Raw genomic sequence first — 23,380 nt, 5'->3', positions numbered from 1 at the left:
AATCTCGCTAGGAGAATTCTCAAAAATCCGTTAAGCCTCATTTAAAAACTTAAGGGAGCATTAACGTGTTTTTAATTTCAAACTTTCGTTAAACCACTTTTGTGATTCTTAAGTCTCAGAAGCGTTTTATACACCTACACCTACTTCCATAAGTTTATAAGATATGTTCCATAAGTATGACACTTCCTATACTTCGTAATGCTAGAGACTTACACCTCGAGCTAGTTCGAGAAAGACAAGCGAGAATTGATTATCTACACTCGGTTAATTTTGCAGGACTTCCATATTCCTACTTAGTCTGTAGGAAGCCTTTGATAGCAGCGCCTCACCAGGCGTCGCTTTACCTGGAATATATGACCTACTTCAATCACTTCATGATATGGAAAACATATCTTATGAGCTTATGCTACTTCTAATCAAACAAACCCATTACCCAAATGTTTACGAAATAAAGTAATCTAATCAAGCATCGCATGAAATTATAAATAACGAACATGATTTATGACACTGTTTGATACCAAACTCCTAATAAAAACCCCGGACAACCTTCAGCAAAAAGTCATAATTTTAGTAACTATTCAAAGATTTCAAACCTAACGAATTCGAATTAAAAATGTTGACGATCCTGAAACAATGCGTCTGTCTCGCTATGGTAGGTGCGGTACTGTCGGATGCGAATCCCATTAGATTGATAACGAGAAACAGAGGGCACCACGAGACCAATATCCTTTGGTCCATAGAGGATTTTAAAGATATGCCATACGTGGAACTGAGCGTAGGCGAAAATGGTCCCTTTTTCCATAGTCCACCATTCCCGGCAAAGTCAGACGGGGTCAAATGGAGCCTTAGTATATGAGGCGAAGGCAAGTCCTTCGACCTGTTCGTTCATTTCTATGGAACTGAAACTATAAATATTTTCTCTGGTACATGCGAATGTAAGATATGGGATATAGAGAGCAAGACCCACAATGAAAGAATAGTTAAGAGTGAAGTTTACGAAGAGGTACCTTTTGAGTTTTTGTCATTCTTCAACAGAGAACAGTTGGAAACGAATCAGGTAACGTACGAACATAAGTTCATAAGATGATCCAGAGGTTCATAAGATATGTTTAATAAGTACATAAGATGATCCATAAGTTCATAAGATGGTTACTGAGAGCTTGTCAGAAGTGACGTAGTCATAGATTCTCGTGGTGATGCGCTGTCAAGGGCTTAGCATAGACTAGATAAGAAGATGGACTGCAAAACCGAATGCAGTCAATTCAATTACGGTTCAATTATGGTTACTGAGAGCTCGTCATGAAGTGACGTAGGTCATAGATTCGAGGTAAAGCGACGCTTTTTGAGGCGCAAGTCAAAGGATTAGTACAGACTAAATAGGAATTAAGTTGGCCTGCGAAACCGAGTGTAGTCAATTCTCACTTATCGTTCTCAAACTAGCTCTCAGTAAGTCTATACACCTTTTCGACAAGTCTAAGAGGGAAAGGCGCGGGGGTAAAACTCTGCCTTCCATCTCGCTTTTTAGCACCTGCGCTGTAGGCGTTTTGGATCTGAGAGTGCGCAAACACGGCACTGGAGCAACCCCCTTGTCTCTCCCGATGCTAAGGGTTGCCTACCCCCTTTTCCCGTCGAAAGGGTGTATAGCATTACGAGGCATAGGAAGCGTCATACTTATGGAATATATCTTATAAACTTATGCGGTTATTATGCCCCTAGATTCACTAACTTTAATTAGGGTGTGGCTGGTCTTCGTTGTAAAAACAACGTCCACTAAAATAAGCTATACTCTGACAAACAGGCGCTGATACCAGGCGGGGTTCTAAGCATAGGATGCGTCATTCGGGGATATTTGAAAACCAACGTGAGCCAACTGGATGACATCATCCCTACCGAAGAACTCACTGTACTTTCTTGTGAAAAAGAACTATTCAATGACTTAGAAACGATGTTAAAACCGCTGAGCATACCGGATGATTCGGACTGGGATTCTAATGCAATTACGGTGTCTTCATCAGGAAAGAAATTCTTATTTCAACGTCACCTTTTGGTCAGCAGAGCTCCACTTATCGACAACATGTTGGGGGAGGGTAGTACTTTGAATATGACGGAACATTTAACGCCTGATGAGTTGGAGTCTTTCTTAACTTTTACTTTGAAAGGAAATACACCAAACTTAATAGAACATTGTCCAGCCTTGTTCAAAGTAGCTCGCCAATTTGGTTTCAATTGCTTGAAAATTACCTGCGAAGACATTTTAACGAGACATTCGTTTCCTAGATGTGGACGTTAATTTGATTTGTTTACAAATTTTGACGTAAACCTAAACGTCATTAAATTGTACACCCTTCTAAGAAATCGACGCAACAATTTTGTAATTTTTCGCATCCTCTTTGCTCTAACTAGATATCCCAACTAGCTAACTATTATCTTTATTGACAAAAACATCTGTCTAATTTATGTGGGAAACTTAACTCCTGATTTTCATTAAGAAATTTCTACAAGGTCTGTAAAAAATCATTTTGTATAACTTTTAGTGATATAATTGTTTAGTAACAAGTAACTTTATCAAAAAGTGATATCTAGTTTATTAGGGAGAAGGTCACATTTCTAGATTTATCTCCAGTCCAAACGAAGGTCCGGAGTTAATCCCCGCCTCTAAATTACAACCAACATCTCATTGGTTCTTGAAAACTCACGTCAGCGTGACGCGAATGACGAAAATTACGTATTTTCCGACTGAGGAGAGGCGAAATAGCCCGGCCTCCTTTTACGTCCCCCCTTGTATTTTGAAAGGGGGACTGGGACTATGGCGCGCGAATACTTATACCTTCTCCCTAATAAACTAGATATCACTTCTTGTCTTTATATATTCATTTCAACTTCACTTTAAAACACCTTATCTATATAAAAATATATAATTGCACTATCTAGCTTAATGAACTTCAATTGTTTGTCACTCACTATATAAGGCATCCAATTTTGTAAAACCACATTCAATCAGCGCCATAATGTACTCCCTGTTGTTTCTTACAACGGCTTTACTTGTTTTTACTCCAAGCTTTGCCGATTATCGGTTTAACCAAAACGTTTCCCTGAATTTGCAAGGTTACATCGATGACCCCACCAAGATATATTTGGGTGAACCATTTCCGGCTGACCAACAACAACAATTCCAACTGAAAGTCAACGAATACGGCGCAAGGGGAACCTTATTCGGAATACAACCTATTGATTACGATTCGCCAAAATGGGTTGGTACGTTGGTACGAGTAAACTGTTTATTGACGGACGATTACGAGTATTATAAACATCCCGTGGGAAAATCTATAGACGAAAGCCATAAAGTCTTTAAAAATATTACATTTGTCTTTTTAACATGGGCCGAATTAAGGGCTCTTAAAGAAGCCCTACCCGAAGACGATAGAATATGGTTTAAGTGTGACATTAAACTTAGGGTTAGGTGAATAACAATTACAGTTTGAAAATTTTGTAAAACGATTTTTGAAAATTAAAATAAATATTCTGGATTCATTAATTTCCTAATCTCGAATTCGTTTTCTGTGTTTTGATTGATTGACTGACTTTGAAATAACATTTAAATTGCATTTAATAAATTCTACCATTAATATTGTTGCTATATACCCAACCAGGGATAGATTTAATTTTAGAAGTAGGAATGGAGAACAGAGTAATGTGGGCGAGCGTCAAAGTCCCGGACCCCCTTCCACGGGACGGGGGGGGGTATGAAAGAAGAGGCGGGTAAAAAGGAATTATTCGCCGTTCCCGTCAGCAACGTCATCGGAACGTAGTTTAAGTGAGCCAATAAAGTAATTCAAACTTTTCGTTACGTGTTGGAGGGCAGGGCTCTATACTGGGCTATGAGTCGGACTGATGTAAATACTAACCGTTCTAAATTCCTACTTCTAAAATTAAATCTATCCCTGACCCAACTTCAATCAAAAGTCATTAAAAATATGCACCTTCTATCATATCGACACAAAATTTTGTAAATTTTCATCTCTTCTTTGCTCTAACTAGTCATCACAATAGCTAACTATTATCTTTATTGACAAAAACATCTGGAAAATTTACGTGAGAAACTAAACTCCTGATTTGAAAAAGGAAATTTCAGACCTTTCAAAAACTCCTGTATAACTTTTAGTTATATAATCGTTTAGTAACAACAGAAGTATATAATAATTCACTTCGAGAGAAGTGTATAAACACAAAGCAGGGTAAGTGTAACGTCATTTTACCCAACATCGGAACATATGGAGCAAGGTTACTAAACGAATCACATACCCGATAAATAGTTCCCTCATATAGCGTAACTATTTGACAAGGCGCATGCATGCGCTTGTGGATTTTTGTCCCACGTCAAGACAATCAAGGTTTGTGGGTTGATTGCTGAGGGTTTAGTACCAAACAGTTATAGAATTCACCATACGGTGAGATGGCCGTCTGATGTTTGATTAGTGCGAAAGCAAACAAAAAGGGGTCTTTCGCCTGGGAAGAATCATGTTACGACGATACAGAGTGTCATCCTTCTTCTATTATACCCTTCTGGTAACAAGTAACTTTATAAATTCATTTCAACTTCACTTGTAAAACGCCTTATCTATATAAAAATATATAATTGCGCTATCTAGCTTAATGAACTTCAATTGTTTGTCCCTCACTATATAAGGCATCCAATTTTGTAAAATCACATTCAAGCAGCGCCACAATGTACTCCCTGTTGTTCCTAACAACTTCTTTACTAGTTTTTACTCCAAGCTTTGCCGCCTACCGCTTAACCGAAAACGTTGCCCTGAATTTGCAAGGTTACCTAGATGACCCCAGCAAGGTCTATTTGGGTGAACCATTTCCGGCTGACCAACAACTACAATTCCAACTGAAAGTCAACGAAAACGGCGCAAAGGGAACCTTTTTCGGAGTACAATCTATTGATCCTGATTCGCCAAATTGGATTGGTGCGACGGTACGATTAGACTGTTTACTGACAGACGATTACGGGTACTATAAACGTCCTTTGGGAAAATATTCAGACCAACGCGGCGAGGGAGTGATGAAATATCTTGGAATTAACTCTTTAAAATGGGCCTATTTAAGAGGTCTTAAAGAAGCCCTACCCGAAGACGATAGGTTATGGTTTAAATGTGAAGTTAAACTTGTTGTTAACTGAATAAAGATTACAGTTTGATAATTTTGTAAGCAAATTTTTAAAAATTAAATTTACAGATCTTGATTCAGTTTTCTGAGTTTTGGTTTGTTTATACATTTCTATATCCATACAAATCAAAGTCCTTGACTGACTGATTGACTAATAATCAACGCCCAGCCCAAACCGCTTGCCCTAGAAGGCTGAAAATTTGCAGGAACGTTACTCATAAGTAGTAGCCGCGTACTAAGAAAGATTTTTCCAATTCACCGCCATCTTAAAAAATGGTGCCTAGAAATGTAAAAAAATCTTCTCTATGCAACAAAGTCCGCACGTTTCAACCGATTTCACAAATATTTAGTACATTGGTTTCCTTTAACCTATAGACGGGCTGAATGGTCTTTCGGGTTCGATTTGTTGCTATTTTTTTAAATGGTGGCAAACAACTTAAAAACCTTCTTTATGGAATATTGTCCGCATGAAATGTAATAAAAAATGTCTCGACGGGCTGACGGGCAACGCCGAGTGCCTTCGCTCCTAGGGTGCTACAAAAATATTATTCATCAATAAAATCTACCCATTCTTTATATCATTTTGATGGAAGTTCTTATTACAGGCGAGCGACGCCGCGGGTAACAGCTAGTATCTCATTACAAGGCAAAGGTTTTAAGTTCAGATACGAGAGGCTTTAAGTAAATGCCTTTGAAAGCGGAATTAAAACTTAAAAGAAGCCAATTTTCATAGTCTTTTAAACATCTCTTGCGCCATTGTATTTATTAATTATTTTCCCTGGTTACATAGGACGATCCAAGACCCCTTAGAGACTTGGGTGGTCTCTTTGTTTATCATATTACAATAACAAGATTCTACAATATATGACGTTACCGATTAAACTTCAAAAGTTGTTAAAACTCAAAACATAAATCCGCATTATAGATTGCAAATATTGATTTCGCAGTACTATCTCAAATTTCGCGTCAAGAGAAAGACGTATTATATTTCACTATTCAAAATTAGACCCAAAACTAACAAGACGTTGACTAAAACAACAGTTAACCCTCAGATCATAAGTTCATAAGATATGTTCCATAAGCTTGTCACTGGTTACAAACTGGAGCTTGTCATGAAGTGATTGAAGTAGGTCATAGATTCGAGGTAAAGCGATATCAAAGGCGGTTAGTACAGACTAAATAGGAAGTAGATGGACTGCAAAATTAACCGAGTGTAGTCAATTCTTGCTTGTCGTTCTCGGACTAGCTCGAGCTGTAACTAAGTATGCGTAGTGTCATACTTACGAAACATATCTTATAAACTTATGTTATTACGCCTTGTCGCCTTGCAATTGACTGATTCTATCCCATAAACAATCTACAGTCTCAAAATCACATAAAAGTAGCGAAACCCTGAATTCATACACAGACCATTAGCGTATATACTGCAGCTATGTTACGACAAATTCTATCTTTGCTGTTGCTATATTTCCTAGCATTTGTGAATAGCGATCAAGCGGAAGCTAGCAGACAGTTCAAACTAGTTAGCAAACACGGGAGCGCCTACAGCCTTAAAATTTATTGGACAATTGAAAACTTCCTAACGGTTTCCGACGTCATACCAAAGAAAAGCAACGATAACGGGCCCAAAATAAGAAGTCAAAAATTCCCATCGGACGAGAATGTTAGCTGGGACATTACCATGATCTTCAACAGTGACGAATTTCGTTACCCTGGGTACCATGTGATGGCCATACGGTTTTTCTCGGCGGACAATAGCTCAGTTTTCGCGGGACGCTGCGACTGTTACATCGTTGACGGAAGAGATGAGAAACATAATTCCAACTTTAAAGGCGATTTGTCTTTACATAACGGGCAAAGTATCAAGTTTATGCCATTCATCGCGAAAGATTTTTTGAAAGATAATGAAAATCTGCTTCCAAAAGGACATTTGAACATCCGGTGTTTGTTAAGTGGACATTTGAAGTTGCAAGATGAAACCGCTATGGCTAAATTGATGAAGACAGACGTTACCGAGTTGACTTAGATGTTTAGAATTGCAATACATGCCAGCGTGAGTTGTAATATAACCTGAACGTATCTATCTATTAGTTTGTTGTTAAATTTAAAACTGTTAATTAAGTGTACTCTGCAAGAGATTTGGAAGAAACGTTACCTCGCTCTCTCTTACGACATAAGTTCATACGATATGTTCCATAAGTTTGTCACTGGTAACTGAGAGCTTGTCATGAAGTGACGTAGGTCATAGATTCGAGGTAAAGCGACGCCTGGTGAGGCGCTGTCAAAGGCAAGCTTAGTACAGACTAAATAGGAAGATGAAGTCCTGCAAGTGTAGTCAATTCTCGCTTGTCGTTCTCGAACTAGCTCGAGCTGTGTAAGTCTCTAACATTACTAAGCATAGGGAGTGTCATACTTATGTAACATATCCTATAAACTTATGCTTGTACGCAAAAACCCAATAAAACCCAGTGGGGTGGTTTTTTCTAAAATAAAACCCGGGTTTTTTCAACCCTACTCAAATACAAAAAAAAAATATATTTTTGTAATTATCGATTAGGCTCAAATAAAAATGAATATAGCTAGAAAAATCATATTTGTGAATTCTTGTTCATTACATTTTAAAAAGAGTTCATAAATGACCACAGAATAGTGTTCTTCCGTACAGAGCAAATGCGCAATGTTCACCACTAAACTCTAACCGGATAATATTCATTAAAATCGTCCAAAGAACATCCACCTTTATTTATGCATGCAGACTTATCAGAAACACCCTGTATAATTTATTATTTTCAAGCGATCCCGAAATACATAAACGCTTATTTTGAAACGTTACAAAACATCCCAAAAACTATTCATAATCTTTAGCATAATCAAAAGCATCTGTCAAATTTTTGTGGGAAACTAAACTTCTGATTTATCTTTACCTTAAATAACTTCTAAAATTGTTTAGCATTAGAAACATTCTGCAGAGAAATATAGAAAATTTAACTTATATTGATTTCTAGTTTTCAACTTCACTTTGAAAACACCTTGCTTATCTGTATAAAAAATAGAACTGCAGTCCTATCTAGCTCAACGGCACTTCAAACGATTGCCACTATATAAGACAAGACAACCCAAAACCATTTTATCAAATTAGTAAAAATCACATTGAAGCGCCACAATGTATACCCCATTGTTTCTAATATCGACTTTTCTTGTACTTTTTACCCCAAGCTACGGGGCCTACGAGGTCACCACGACCGTTTCCTTCGTGATACAAGATTACCTCGATGACCCCAGTAAGACCTACTTCAGTGACCCATTTCCAGTTGACCAAGAACCAAAATTCCAACTACAAGTCAACGAAGACGGCCCAAGGGGAACCTTTTTCGGAATAAGGGCTATAGCTCCTGATTCGCCAGATTGGGCCGGTATGTCGATGGGATACGATTGTTCATTGGTCGATTATTACGGGTATTGGAAAAGTCCCTTGGGCAAAGCGGAAGTACAAGACGAAAGAGTGGTGGCCTTGGCAGGATCTACGCATTTGAAGTGGAAACAATTATGGGGCATTAGGAACGCATTATCCAGTTACAATAGACTAGTATTTAAGTGCGAAGTTAAACTTAATGTTAAATGAAAATAAAAATTGTTTCAAAACTTTGAATTTAAATGTATTAAAATCAAATTAAAAATTTCTGATTTTTGAATGTTTTGGTGTTTACATGTAAATACGCGAAGGTTTCAGTCTACCACTATTAGCAGGAATTAGGAATAGATTTAATTTTAGAAGTAGGAATGGAAAATTAACGGTTAGTATTTACTTCAGTCCGACTCATAGCCCAGTATAGAGCCCCTCCCTCCAACACGTAACGAAAAGTTTAAATTATCATATTGGCTCACTTAAACTACGTTTTGATGACGTTCCTGACTGGGACGGCGAAAAATACGGAATTCCTTTTTACCTCTGTCGCTATGACCCGTCTCTTCTTTCATACCCCTTCGCCCCGTGTAGGGGGGTCCGGGACTATGACGCGCGCCCAGATTACTCTGTTCTCCATTCCTACTTCTAAAATTAAATCTATCCCCTGTCCATCTAGGTCCTATTCAGTCTGCATTACTAAGCCTTTGACAGCGCCTCACCAGGTGCCGCTTTACCTCGAATCTATGACCTACTTCAATCACTTCATGACAATCTCTCAGTAACCAGTGACAAACTTATGGAACATATCTTATGAACTTATGACTGTATGTATAACTACCACTAGTCTAATGGCATCAAAAAGCGAAAATCCACTCTGCGCTTGTTATCCTTCAATTTTCAATGGAAAATATATTACAGATATATAACATCTGCAGAGTTCATATGAGAAAAACCATTTCTAAAACCACATCTGAAACTCAAACCGTTAAATTACAAACTATCAGGATTCCCTTATCACTGAATGAGCCCTTTAAAAGGAAACGAAACCGATTCTTTAAGCTCATAACAATTAATTTGCGATTTCAAAATGGTTCTGATCTTGTGTTTCGCATTCTGTCTGTTAGCTTCAACCCAGGCAGCTACGTACAACGTATCATTGAATTTGCAAGAGTACCTCGAAGATCCCAGCAAAATCGTGCTGGGTGAGCCCTTTCCTAAAGGAGCGGTGCATCAATTTCAACTCGAAGTCTCAGCCTACGATACACATATCGATGGAGAGAAGATTCCTTTCGAAACATACTTCGGCATTACTACAGTGGATTACGATGGGTCCCACTGGGAAAATGTTCCAGTTGACGTGACGCTTGACTGCTCCGTCGATGACGGTTTGGGATTATGGAGTAAGCTTCTGGGACGATCATTTCATCGCCAAAGTACAGTCTTTATCAGTTTTGGATTTACGGGTGAGGATTTGAAATGGGCAGATCTTTGGGACATCAAAGATAACCTCGGCGAAGACAATAGCCTCTATCTTAGATGCAGTGTCAATATTTCCTCACCGTAATATTGAAATTCAAATTGTATTTAAATCGTAGACTTATTAATTGTCAATAAAATGCTTGACTATTTATCAATATCTTGAATTTGTTAAAACACGTTTCTATATTAACATTAACAGAAATACAGCCATAAGTTTGTCACTGGCTACTGAGAGCTTGTCACAAAGTGACGTAGGTCACATATTCCCATAAGGCGACGCCTGGTGAGGCGCTTTCAAAGGCTTAGTACAGACTAAATAGGAAGATGGAAGTCCTGCAAAATTAACCGAGTGTAGGACTTCAATTCTCGTTTGTCGTTCTCGAACTGCTCGAGCTGTAAGTCAGCTCTAGCATTACAAAGTATATGTAGTGTTATACTTATGCAATATATCTTATAAACTTATGGGTTTGGTAGAGAATCAGAGTAATTAGATTACAAACTAACAGATAAAACTATTTCACAGGGTCTAAGAAAAATGTTTAATCACTGAATGACTAACCAAATAGCTGATAAAATTTGTCGTAACTACGTTACCTTCTAATTCTAAAACGACACCTGATAAGAAAATTTACAATTATTGGTCGATTAAAGAAGATCCTCCCCGTCCCAATATCGACTTGTGATTATTACTTTAATGCAGGTGGAAATATTTCCATACTTATTTCAACGAAAAACAAGTGAAGTCTTATCACCGTAGTTTTCTTAATTATAAAATATAAGAAAAGACCAATTATATAATCATTAAGTTCAGGTCCTACAAGACTGAAAGAAAAATGGTTGTCCTCTTAAGCTTCGCATTCTGTTTACTGCTTTCAACTGAAGCAACATCAAATGAACTTCAAGTTAACTCCTACAAAACGTACAACGTATCGCTGAATTTGGAAAAATTCCTCAACGACCCTAACTGGGTCTTACTGGGCGACCCCTTCCCGGAAGGTACAAGAACTCAATTCCAACTGGAAGTCAACGCGAACGATGACGAATTTGGGACATACTTCGGAATAACATCAGTCGACTACGGTTCACCGGACTGGGACGAAGTTGCGATTGACATAATTTACGATTGTTCTGTGGAAGACGATTTGGGATTATGGAGTCAGTACTTGGGAAGGTCTTATCAAAAAACCAAGAAAGTTTTCATTTCGGTTGGATTCACCGCTGAAAATCTAAAGTGGGTGCAACTTTGGGATATTAAAAAAGAACTTCCGAAAGGTGACAATCTAAATTTCAAGTGCACTATTGATATTGCCTCACCCTAATATGCCAATGAATATTGTGTATTAAGAAACATTGTGCATTCGTGGTATGTAATGTATAAATAATAAAATATATTGTAAAATTTAAATGTGATTGATTTAATGATATGGGGATTTAAAGGGATACACAAAGCCAGAAATTTTTGTTTTTAATCGAAAGAGCGTAAAAAATAATGAATATATCAATTGGAACCATGTTTTTATCTACAATATTAAAGAAGATACGGGGAATTATGTTTCCTTAATGGACACTACGCTGATTAGTGAAGTCGTTACGAAGAACCAGGGATAGATTTAATTTTAGAAGTAGGAATGGAGAACGGTTAGTATTTACTTCAATCCGACTCATAACCCAGTATAGAGCCCCTCCCTCCAACACGTAACGAAAAGTTTAAATTATTTTAATGGTTCACTTAAACTACGTTTTGATGACGTTGTTGACGGGGACGGCGAAAAATACGTAATTTCTTTTTACCTCTGTCGCTATGACCCGCCTCTTATTTCATACCCCCCGTCCGGTGGAAGGGGGTCCGGGACTTTGACGCGCGCCCAAATTACTCTGTTCTCCATTCATACTTATAAAATTAAGTCTATCCCTTGTACAACTTAAATAGGTTTGCATTTTTATCAAGCGTGCTGTATTAATCTAAATTATTTTCCTCTAGAATCAACGCATTAGTTTTTCTATAAATATCTGTTATCTTGAGAAAAAAAATGTGATGGAAAACGATACACCTGCTCCTCTAAAACTCTAGAAACAACCCAACCCTTACAACACAAATAGATTATCAGTCCTTGCCAGTCAACCTCAAACGATTAGTCCTAACGATGATGCCTATGTACTGCACCCCGTTCCTGGTTCTTTGCATTTTGGTAGTCGCGCAAACGGAAAATCCGCGGACAACTTACAACTTGATCGTCAACGCGTCTCTGAGTTTGGAAAAGTACCTCCAAGACCCTAGTCGAGTGTCCTTGGGGGAACCATTCCCTGAGGATAAAGACCTTCAGTTTCAACTAGAAATCCACGTAAACACTGCAGGTTTGGGTTTGGGAACGTATCTTGGAATAAGCACCGTGGATTACAATGCTGAAAAATGGATCTTAACCCAAGTCGAAGTGTGGTACGATTGTCAAGTTATTGACAACTTTGGACTATACGACCTGTATCTGGGTAAAGGAACGGTTCTAAGTGGGTCAAGTGGGCCATTCGAAACTCAAGGTTACACAACGTTGACATGGAGCGAACTATGGAATGTCAAGAACAAGTTACCGGAAGGAGATAGCCTCGAGTTTCAATGTAATGTTAAACTAAACGTTGGTAGACCTTTCCTGGCATTAAGTGAATTAGGATAGTAAGGTATTGTTATTGAATCGGGAATACATAAAGCTACTAGGAATCATTGTGCGGCCATACCTCCCGTGTTAATTTCTATGCGGGTTTTGTGGGCCGGGCTTGAGAACTATCCAACACGCCTGATACGTCTCACATCTTTCTATCTGTGATTTGATTGGTTGGTAGCAACGCGAAGTCAGGTGCTCGCGCAAGGTGCAACGCGCTGCAAAATGTATTATTCGCGAGGTGAAATTCGTCATACAAAATGATAAGTCTAGCTCCTCCTACAAAATCCGCCTAGATATGTTGAGAAAACGACTTTACAATGATTTCTATTAGCTGTTTGAACTAATTTCTCGCGTTTAAGCAAAATTACTAATCTAAATGCATATTCTTAACGTTAACACGGCGGCAATTCTCCATATTTAAATGCAATTTGTTTACATTGAGTTGCGTTAATACACGTAGATATAATATGTGATCGTAATGTTTCTTGATTTTGTATAATTAAAAGTGGAATTCAATGATATATTGTTACCTATTGTAAGTTATTTATAATTCTACAATTAACACATCTCAACAGCGTGTCACATGGTTTTTAGTTCCGAATCAAAAAGAATTATCAAATATTCGCCTCGTTGTGTCTTCCTTCTCACAATTAATCGATGTACTCGCAAATGAGGCAAAACAATCATACAGTCGGCCTATATGAATTCATCTAAGGACAGCGCTCCGAAAGCTCCCAATATAATTTTAAATTGCAAATAACCTAACTTTTAATTTTAATTAATTCCATGAAGTATCAGTTCCTAATTTAAATAAACCAAAAGTTATAACTATATTCATATTTCTCACTTTAACTTTTAGAATCCCACGTCACAAAAAAACCCAATGTTTATACAGACTGTTAGCTTTTGTAACGAAACGAATATCATTAAAGTATATTATAATGAGTAAATACACTTGAAGTATAGCAGTATCAGTCATAAGCCAAAAATTTACGTGAATTCCTGTTGAAACCCGTACATACATACTCCTAGTTGATTTACTCTTGCATTACGTAATAAAAGTAAAATTAACCTAACCACCTGAACTCACGAACAGTATTAAACTATTTCCCCTAAATAAATCCATCTTTTCAAATCTAGAAAATTTAGCTACGATGAACAAACTCCACGCTACGCTATTCGTAAGCCTTGGGCTTTCGTTATTCTTTCAAATAATTTCAGGAGGTGACTTGGACATTGTTGAACCATTAATGAGCTTCGATAGCAACGTAACTCTGGGCTTGGAAGACTTGATAAATAATCCCAGCGGTATTTTTACCAGTGTACCATTTCCAGAAGGTAAAGAGTACCAGTTAATTATTAAAACTTCGCCAAGTTCACGAGAGAAAGATAAATCATGGATTGGATTAAGCTGCATCGATTCCACTACTAAGAAATGGTCAAACGTTGTACTTCACTTGAGAGAAACTTGCGCTATCATTGACGAAATGGGAAAATTTAAGAAAGATTTCGGAACTTCAAATAGCCGAAGCCTACAGGGTTTCACATTTTGTAGCTCAGTATTGACCTCATCCCAAGAACTAAACGAAATCAAGTCTAAATTGCCTGCTGGTGATAAGTTAATCTTTCATTGTCAAATCAACGGTTCAGTGGGTACCGGTAATTAATTATTTAATTAATTAGTATTATCATAAGTTTATAAGATATGTTCCATAAGTATTACACTTCCTATACAAGTTCGTAATGCTAGAGACTTACAACTCGAGCTAGTTCGAGAACAACAAGCGGGAATTGAAGACTACATTCGGTGGTTAATTTTGCAGGACTTCCATCTTCCTATTTAGTCTGTACTAAGCCTTTGACAGCGCCTCAACAGGCCTCCCTCGCTTTACCTCGAATCTATGACCTACGTCACTTCATGACAAGCTCCGGTTTGTAACCAGTGACAAACTTATGAAACGTATCTTATGAACTTATGGTATTATTAGAATTATTAGTTAAAATAAAATTTACGTATAGGACTTGATTTAGTTGTTGTATTAAAAGTTATTAAAATATTGAATAAAGTGTAAAGTAAAAGTTTCAGCACTATTATCATTCGCCCCAGCCCCACTATAGGCCGATAACAGACGTAGGTAAATTTTGTCAATGAACACTAAATTACGATTTTTTTGACTAAATTTTGAAATTGAACCTAAAATCTCATGACAGCTTTTCAAAATCTCAATTTTGGGAAACACCATTCTATGTATGACCTAACACTGTCCTCTAAACCACGATTGAAATTAAAATCATAAACAAAAAACACTTGCAGATTATTACGTTAGATTTTGTAATAACGAAAGAAAGAATTTCTCAGTCAGAACTGATCGGGTAGTATGACAAACGGTGAATTACTTCCTCATAGAGTTCAGAACAGCGGGTGGATAAAAAAGGGAGAAGCTGTCGAACAGCTACCCCCCTTAAACGTAAATATAAATTTTGAATATTATAAGCTATATCCTTCTAAACTATTACCAGAAGTAAGATGAGACTAGAAGTACTGAGCTAACCAAATTCTTCACTTGCCGAAAGTGAATATTCTTGATAACACACCAACGGTTGGCCCTCTGGTAGCCGTTTCTGAATTTTCCCTCCAAAACGTAAGACGCTCGCGGTGCTAGACGGCCGAACTAGATTCAAGCACACGCGTCCGGTTCCGCGGCTTTAGGTTGAGGGGAAGGGGGTAGGAAATGTTTTGGAATTCGATCAATTTTTTCTCTCTAGTGTAGGCGCGATGGAAGCGGCATAAAATCCTCAAATTTCTTCACTAGTGCCAGGATCTACTACCAATGCTAGATCTCTTTACTTCTAGTCTCATCTTACTTCTGTTATTACTTAGAAATTTAAAGGAAATAACTGAAAAACTTTAAAACCCACAGAACTATTTCAATACAAAGTGAAATTTGTTTGATGGATAATATGCAATTAAAGGTGATCACGTGTTTACAATCACTTTGTTGAAGTGTATAAAAAGCCTTTACAGATGAATCAAAGAAACTCAAACGAGCGCAGCATGATCATGACGAACAAGCGGAATCACGCTTTGGGTCTTAACCTCGCGTTCTTAAGTCTTTTCGTCGTTCAAGGAACATTGGGACATCAATTGGACATCACGACACCCTTATTCACCTTCACGACCAATGTCACGTTGAGTTTGGAAGAATTCCTGCAAGATACGTATCGAGTTTTCACGAGTGCCCCTTTTCCAGATGGAAAGGATTTTCAGTTTGTCCTCGAAGCGAAACGCGAACGAGAAGATGTGTTTTTAGGAATAAGAATCTTTAAAACTATGGCTATGCCCAAATTGAGGATTTATTTGAGGGACATATCTTGGCTTGTAGATGAATCGGGTGAATGGGCAGTAAGTTTCGGTAGCGCTAGGGTTCGAGCTCGTCATTTCGAGTACAAAGGAAGAAGAATTTCGCTTAAAGAACTGCAGGATATGAAAGCGGGATTGCCAGAAAATAGTAAACTGGCGTTTAGAAGTTTCGTAGATGGTGCAGTAGGTACTGGAAGTGACTAGAAAATATTTGGCTTTGAATGTTTATGTTGTAAAATTATTGGATGCTTAAATACATTGCAAAATTAATAAATGTTTAAAGGTATCGTTAAATTTATAAACGTTTAAAGGTATCGTTAAATTTATAAACGTTTAAAGGTATCATTAAATTAATAAATGTTTAAAGGTATCGTTAAATTAATAAATGTTTAAAGGTATCGTTAAATTAATAAATGTTTAAACGTATCGTTAAATTAACGAAGTATTAAATAAACAGTTAAATGAATGACTGTTTACATAGAGTTTAAAATTAAAAATTAAAAATTTTCATTTTGTAATAATATAGAAAGGAACATAATTAAAATATTTATCTATATCCTTTTCAGCGGATATAAATACGAAGTGTAATTAACTGTTCGTCGTAACGAATAAAAGCTATTTCCCCTCAAGCGATAAAACCTTTTCAATGTAAACTTTTCTGTTATACGATGATCAAGGTCTCACCAAGAAGCGATATCCAGTTTATTAGGGAGACAGTATAAATTCGTCATATTTTCAGCTTAATCTCCAGTCCAAACGTAGGTCCGGAGTTAATACAAGCCTCTAAATTACAACCAGCATCTCATTCGTTCTTGAAAACTCACATCAGCGCGACGCGAATGACGAAAATTACGTATTTTCCGACTGAGGAGCTAGGCGAAATAACCCGGCCTCCTTTTACGTCCCCCTTGTATTTTGGAAGGGGGACTGGGACTATGGCGGGAATACTTAGGCATCTTATACCTTCTCCCTAATAAACTAGATATCACTTCTTAATTTAAGTCTTTGACTTTCAATATCAGTGAAACTAGTTTTAGGATCAAGTTTGAATATTATTTTTTCTACTGGTAGTATAATTGATGTCTTTCAAGAAATTTCGAAATACTTTCCTCTAAACCACGATTGAAATGAAAAAACATAAACAAAAAACCACATGCAGATTATATGTATTACGTTAGATTGTGTGATTTGTGTCATAACGAAAGAAAGAACTTCTCAGTCAGAATTGTTCGGGGAGTCTGGTCTGACAAACGGTAACCTTCCTCATGGAGTTCAGAACTGCCGGTGGGTAAAAAATGTGATAGCTCCTTAAAGGGTCTGTAAAGAAGTCTTCGGACCATTGAATTTCGTTATTAACGTCACAATCAAATCAAAGGACTTCCCCGTATCTCTAATAGAAGTTATAGAACCAGAGTTATGATTCTCCAAAGTATAGTGTGAAAAATTCTATGTTAAGTATATGGAGGAAATGTTTATGAACATTTTGCTAAATTCCTCGGCACTGTTTGTCGTAACTCCAAATTTTTAGTATCGTTGGATGGGGGACAAATAGGGCTATAACATACTCAAAGGACATCCCCGTATCTCTAATAGAACCCGAGTTATGAGGCTCCAAAGTATAGTGTGAAAAATCATATGTTAACCATATGTAGGGAATAATTCCTATGTTAACCATGTAACAAATGTTTCTGAACATACTGTTTGATATTGAAATTCATCTCTACAAAGATAGAACTTCACGAATCAATCAAAATAATTTTTTATTTAAATTGTTAGTATATAATTTTGGAGGGCTACGAGCAATTTTGTGGGGGCTTAGTTTGAAATTTGGGGGGGGGGGGGGGAGGGGGGGCTAGCGACGCCTTTGGAATTGACCAAATTGAGAATTCATTTCAAAATTCAAGGACGTATCTTGTCTGGTTGATGATTTGGAAGAAAGTTTCGGTAGCGCTATCATTCGAGCTCGTCATTTCGCGTGTAGAGGAAGAAGAATTTGGGATTACCAGAAAATTGTAATCTGGCGTTTAGGTGACTAGAAAGCATTTGACTTTGAATGCTTAAATATATTGCAAAACTAATAAATGTTTAAAGGTATCGTTAAATTAATAAAAGTTTAAAATTATAGTTAAGTTAACAAAGTATTAAATAAACAGTTAAATGAATGACAGTTTACATAGAGTTTAAAATTAAAAAAAAATCATTTTGTAATAAATATCGAAAGGAAGTATATCTCGGAACTAATTATCATAATTAAATATTTATCTATATCCTTATCAGCGGATATAAAACCTTAACTCAATTATTAAATATATGCAACAATTAATTAGCAACTTATCATTGAAACCCCGCTATTTCACTACACGTGAAATCTATTGGATTAGCTGTAATCGCGTTACACAAATATAGATTAGACGGCGTTTCCGCTTTCATTAATATACAGTATAAGAACCCTTTACAGATCCAAAGGAACTACATAACAAAGACGACTTTGGTCTACGATGATGTACAAGATGAATTACCCTCTGTGTCTAAGCCTCGGGTTCTTAAGCGTTTTCTTCGTTCAAGGAACATTTGGAGACTCTTTGGACATCACGACACCCTTATTCACCTTTACGAATAATATCACGCTGAGTTTGGAAGAATTCCTGCGAAATCCGTCTCGAGTTTACACGAGTGAACCTTTTCCAGAAGGAAAAGATTTCCAGTATGTCCTCGAAGCGAAGCGGAACCGGAACAGGGACAAAGCTTTGTTAGGAGTACGCAGCTTTAAATCGAAGAATCTGCGCAATTTGAGAGTTAATTTGAACGAGTCTTGTTCCCTGGTTGATGAAGTGGGCAACTGGACACGTGATATGGGAAACAGCAAAAGCCGAGGCAGCTTCACATACGGAGGAAGAGTTCTTACGCTTAAAGAACTGCGAGATATTAAAGCTGAATTACCAGAAAATAGTCGACTGGCGTATAGGTGTTTAGTAGAAGGCGCGGTAGGTACCGGAAGTGATGATTAGATAACACCTTGGCTTTGAATGTTTAAATATATCTTTCGATTAATAAATGTTTGAATAAATATTGTTCAATTAATACATGTTTGAATAAATATTGTTCAATTAATACATGTTTGAATAAATATTTTTCAATTAATACATGTTTGAATAAATATTATTCAATTAATAAATGTTTGAATATATATTGTTCGATTAATAAATGGTTAAATCTATTGTTCAATCAATAAATGTTTAAATGTATTGTTCAATTAATAAATGTTCAGATAAATTGTTCAAATAAATTGTTCAATTAATACATGTTTAAATAAATTGTTCAATTAAAACATGTTTAAATGTATTGCTCCTTTGACAGCGCCTGACCCAAGCGTCGCTTTACCTCGAATCTATGACCTACGTCACTTCATGCCAAGCTCCAGTTTGTAACTAGTGACAAACGTATGGAACATATCTTATGAACTTACGGCTGTATGTATTCTTAAGTATAAAAATAAGAGCTTTAAAACATACGTAGATCGCGTGATCCTCCAATGATACTTAAACAGTAAAGAACTAAGTTGTTTAAAACTTTTCCTCTTAAAAGCTAGCTACAGAGAAACTATATAATAAATATAGCAAAACAGGTGATGTCCTAAACACATTTCGTCGTTCAAGAATGAAGTATTTCAACGAGTAAAATATAAAATGTCTTCTTTATATGCATGGACACCATTTATGAAATTCAGCTGCTCGCTCGCTCCTGCCTGGCACGAAAGACACTTGTACTCTCTTGTATCAGAGAGAATTTAGAAGGGGAGTGGAAGGCCCCCCTTTGACTCTATTAAACGTGATGACGCCCAAACAAGATGTCGCGTTGAGCTTTTTGGGGTAGGCGAGTTTCCGGTCACATGTTCTAAAATCTCTCTGTTACAAACGCATCATGCCGGAAATCGACCTGCCTAGATAACGTTTAGCAGACGACGTTGCGCTACATTCCAAACCACCTCTTCCACTCCCCTTCTAAATTCTCTCTGCTTGTATTGTATATTTATACAAGAGTTAGGGAGAACATTATCAGATTATATAGATATAGAATATCGCCGACTGACGGAATACTCTCGGTCAGAAATAGATCAAATCGAAGTGATCATTCATTTTGGTTGGGAGAAATTAACGGTAATTTTATTGGACAAATTTACAGGGTGTTTCTGATAATTCTGACATAAATTAAGGGGGATGTTCTTTGAGTGATTTTGAGTCGAAAATGAAATTCTATGACATTTTGGCGTCTGGCCCACCGATTTCAACTTTAATTATAAAAACTGATTGACAATGATTTCTAATGTAATTAAGGGCTCATCCCTAAAACACTCAAACCATAATTCGAAAACAGTGGCCCGGACGTCAAAAATGGAGATATAAGTTACATTTTTGACTCAAAATCGCCTACGTGAATGAGATCTTGCGGTGACTTAATGACACCCTATTGAGAGAGGTGTGACTTGGAAATTCCCTCTTGACTTTACATTTCACTGTCCCTTTTAATGGGCTGTTCAGACCCCACTTTTACTTTTAACCTCGTGTTAATCTACTTCCGGTTTATTTCCATATTTAATAGTATTTTTGTCCAAGTGAGTAGAATTTCAAACGATTTCTTGAAAAGTAAAACGTGTGTCAGTGTATGTATATGGGGGAAAGAAAGTTTATCATCTTTCTTTTTCTTGACGTTTTTCGCTGTACTGATCTTTATTTGAATGTTTTGTTATTCAACGATGGTCAAAAAGAAGGCGACAACCCCAAATTACCACCAAACCAGCTCAGTCTATACGCTGCTCCTAAAGATTTTCACAACGGCGGACTTTATACTTAATACGTGTTTGGAATGAAAACTTTGATATTTACCATATTTTTCCTTAACATCGAGGGTTGATTTTGATTTAGATTTATATGAACCATAAATTTTTCCAGGTATTTTCCCCAAAAGGTAAATAGATTTATATAGACAACCGCGATTGATAGTGTTACAAATGGTGCTTCAGAGTGAGACAATACCTTTAGTTTAGGCAATTTAATATGTTTTATGTAGACAAATGTTATCTCGTGTTATCTACAAAGATCGTAAAATATATACAGGGTGTTTCTGATAAGTCTGGCATTAATTAAGGAGTATTTTACGGATGACCCCTTAAATTTAATTAGGATACTGATTTATAGCGATTTCCACTGACTGCACTAGAGCACTCTAAGTGCACTCTCGGCGCGTTTTCGTCCGCCACTGGGAACACGAGTGCAACACTCGCCCAGAATCGCGTTTTCCACTGACCCCAAAAACTGCCCGAGAATTGCTCTTTGGTGCTCTGAAAAATTCGACGGAGCGACGGTGCTCGAGTATGACGTAATAAAATTAAAATGGCGGACCATGGGGTATCTCATAGAAGACAGGCTCTCGCTTATGCTTATTTATTTCTGGAATCATCTTCTGAAAGTTCTGAAGATGAAGAATACGAGGTTTTATCATTACTTTAAAGATATTACGCCTCATCCTAAAACCAATAATTATATCAGAGACGTTGCCGATCATTACTCAAAATAGATTTTTTTTTTTGTAAATTAATTGGAATGTTAAATCTATTAATTGGTTTCAGCCCATTTGCGTCAAGATATACACACTTTATTACAATTTCGTCTCCGGCGCCAATTTTGATTATTCAGAGCGCGCTCGGACCTCTCGATCGTGTTCCACTGACGAAACTATTCTCTCCAAAACTCGCTGAGGGCAGTTACGTCATCCTAACCCTGAGAGCACTCTTTGGAGCAGTCAGTGGAAATCGCTATTAGACAATGATTTCTAATTTAATTAAGGGGTCATCCCTAAAACAATCAAATCATAACTCGAAAACAGTGTCCCTTGTGGCAAAATGGAGATAGAAGTTACATTTTCGACTCAAAATCCCCCCCCCCCCCAAGATCATCCCCCTTAGTTTATAGAAGACTTATCAGAAACACCCTGTAAGTCAAAGTCAAGTCCTACATTGACATTCTATAACCGAGCTTTATGACTTTTGGGGTCCATTTGTCGCCATTTTTTAAAATGGCGGACCGGAAATCAAATTGTCCTGACGCGTTGAAGACCTTATTACATCACAAACTTATTATAATTTTTTTTAAACCTAATTATGTAAATATATTTAAATCGCCATACATCTAAAACTGGGTCTAAAAAATAACTTCTTTTAGTGGAGTTTATAATTTGCGTATAGAGTGTGTCACTTCACCATTGGCACCGAAACCGTTTATTGATCAAACATCCCTTTAAAAACTGAATTTTCAATGATATTTTTTGGGCTAAACCATCGCATAAAAAACTTTAGTAACTTATGCTCACACGCAAAACCGCAACAATTTCAAATTTAGAAAATAGAAACCGATTTACATCAACCAATTCCCCTTTAAGATCCTAGCTAACCTTACAAACAAAATGTAATAAATCTGCCATATTTATCCTCGCGAAAAAAAGGAACTACTTCCCAATCACTTTTGGGTATGTATCACGCGCAATCATTTTCAAAAAGTTACAACATATTCTAGTACCAGATATTACGTATTCAAAAAAATGAATGGCCCTTGAACACGCGGAGTAACTTCTACGCTTCATTTCCCATAAAACCGAACTACAAGTAGGAAATACAAGTCACGAAAATGATTTCGTAACATCTATGTGTGTGGGGGCCCACTCTAAGGTACAAGTACAAGCACATGAAGCACGAATACAAGCACCAGTACAAGTACAAGTACAAATACAATCACCAGTACAAGTACAAATACAAATACAATCACCAGTACAAGTACAAATACAAATACAATCACCAGTACAAGTACAAATACAAATACAATCACCAGTACAAGTACAAATACAAATACAATCACCAGTACAAGTACAAATACAAATACAATCACCAGTACAAGTACAAATACAAATACAATCACCAGTACAAGTACAAATACAAATACAATCACCAGTACAAGTACAAATACAAATACAATCACCAGTACAAGTACAAGTACAAATACAATCACCAGTACAAGTACAAGTACAAATACAATCACCAGTACAAGTACAAGTACAAGTACAAATACAATCACCAGTACAAGTACAAGTACAAATACAATCACCAGTACAAGTACAAGTACAAATGCAATCACCAGTACAAGTACAAATACAATCACCAGTACAAGTACAAGTACAAGTACAAATACAATCACTAGTACAAGTACAAGTACAAGTACAAGTACAAATACAATCACCAGTACAAGTACAAGTACA

The 23,380-nt window shown here is 36.9% G+C and overlaps 2 protein-coding genes and 1 long non-coding RNA gene across 4 annotated transcripts in view; 2 read left to right on the top strand and 1 right to left on the bottom strand.

Annotated features, from left to right (window-relative positions):
- The window catches only part of LOC149690343 (uncharacterized), a 94,939-nt gene that overhangs the window by 13,250 nt on the left and 58,309 nt on the right, over positions 1 to 23,380 (bottom strand). The window lies entirely within an intron of this gene.
- On the top strand, positions 614 to 3,550 carry LOC149690350 (uncharacterized). Its single transcript, XM_089870355.1, has 3 exons — positions 614 to 788; positions 864 to 1,057; positions 1,799 to 3,550. Exons 1-3 carry the CDS (start codon positions 614 to 616, stop codon positions 2,288 to 2,290), a joined length of 861 nt encoding a protein of 286 aa, XP_089726481.1. The 3' UTR covers positions 2,291 to 3,550.
- Positions 18,054 to 19,290, top strand: LOC149690349 (uncharacterized). Of its 2 annotated transcripts, none has more exons than XM_089870806.1 (2): positions 18,054 to 18,103; positions 18,534 to 19,290. In XM_089870806.1, the coding sequence occupies exon 2, from the start codon at positions 18,574 to 18,576 to the stop codon at positions 19,081 to 19,083; it is 510 nt and encodes a 169-aa protein (XP_089726932.1). In that variant the 5' UTR covers positions 18,054 to 18,103; positions 18,534 to 18,573; the 3' UTR covers positions 19,084 to 19,290. The 2 variants fall into 2 exon arrangements, with proteins under 2 accessions (XP_089726932.1, XP_089726931.1); XM_089870805.1 differs by lacking the exon at positions 18,054 to 18,103 and adding an exon at positions 18,388 to 18,458.

Source organism: Phalangium opilio, unplaced genomic scaffold (assembly GCF_054372755.1).
Source record: "Phalangium opilio isolate 3A_F unplaced genomic scaffold, DU_Popi_V2 ptg000031l_1, whole genome shotgun sequence".
Lineage (NCBI taxonomy): Eukaryota > Metazoa > Arthropoda > Arachnida > Opiliones > Phalangiidae > Phalangium > Phalangium opilio.
This window is presented reverse-complemented; position numbering and strand designations above follow the sequence as displayed.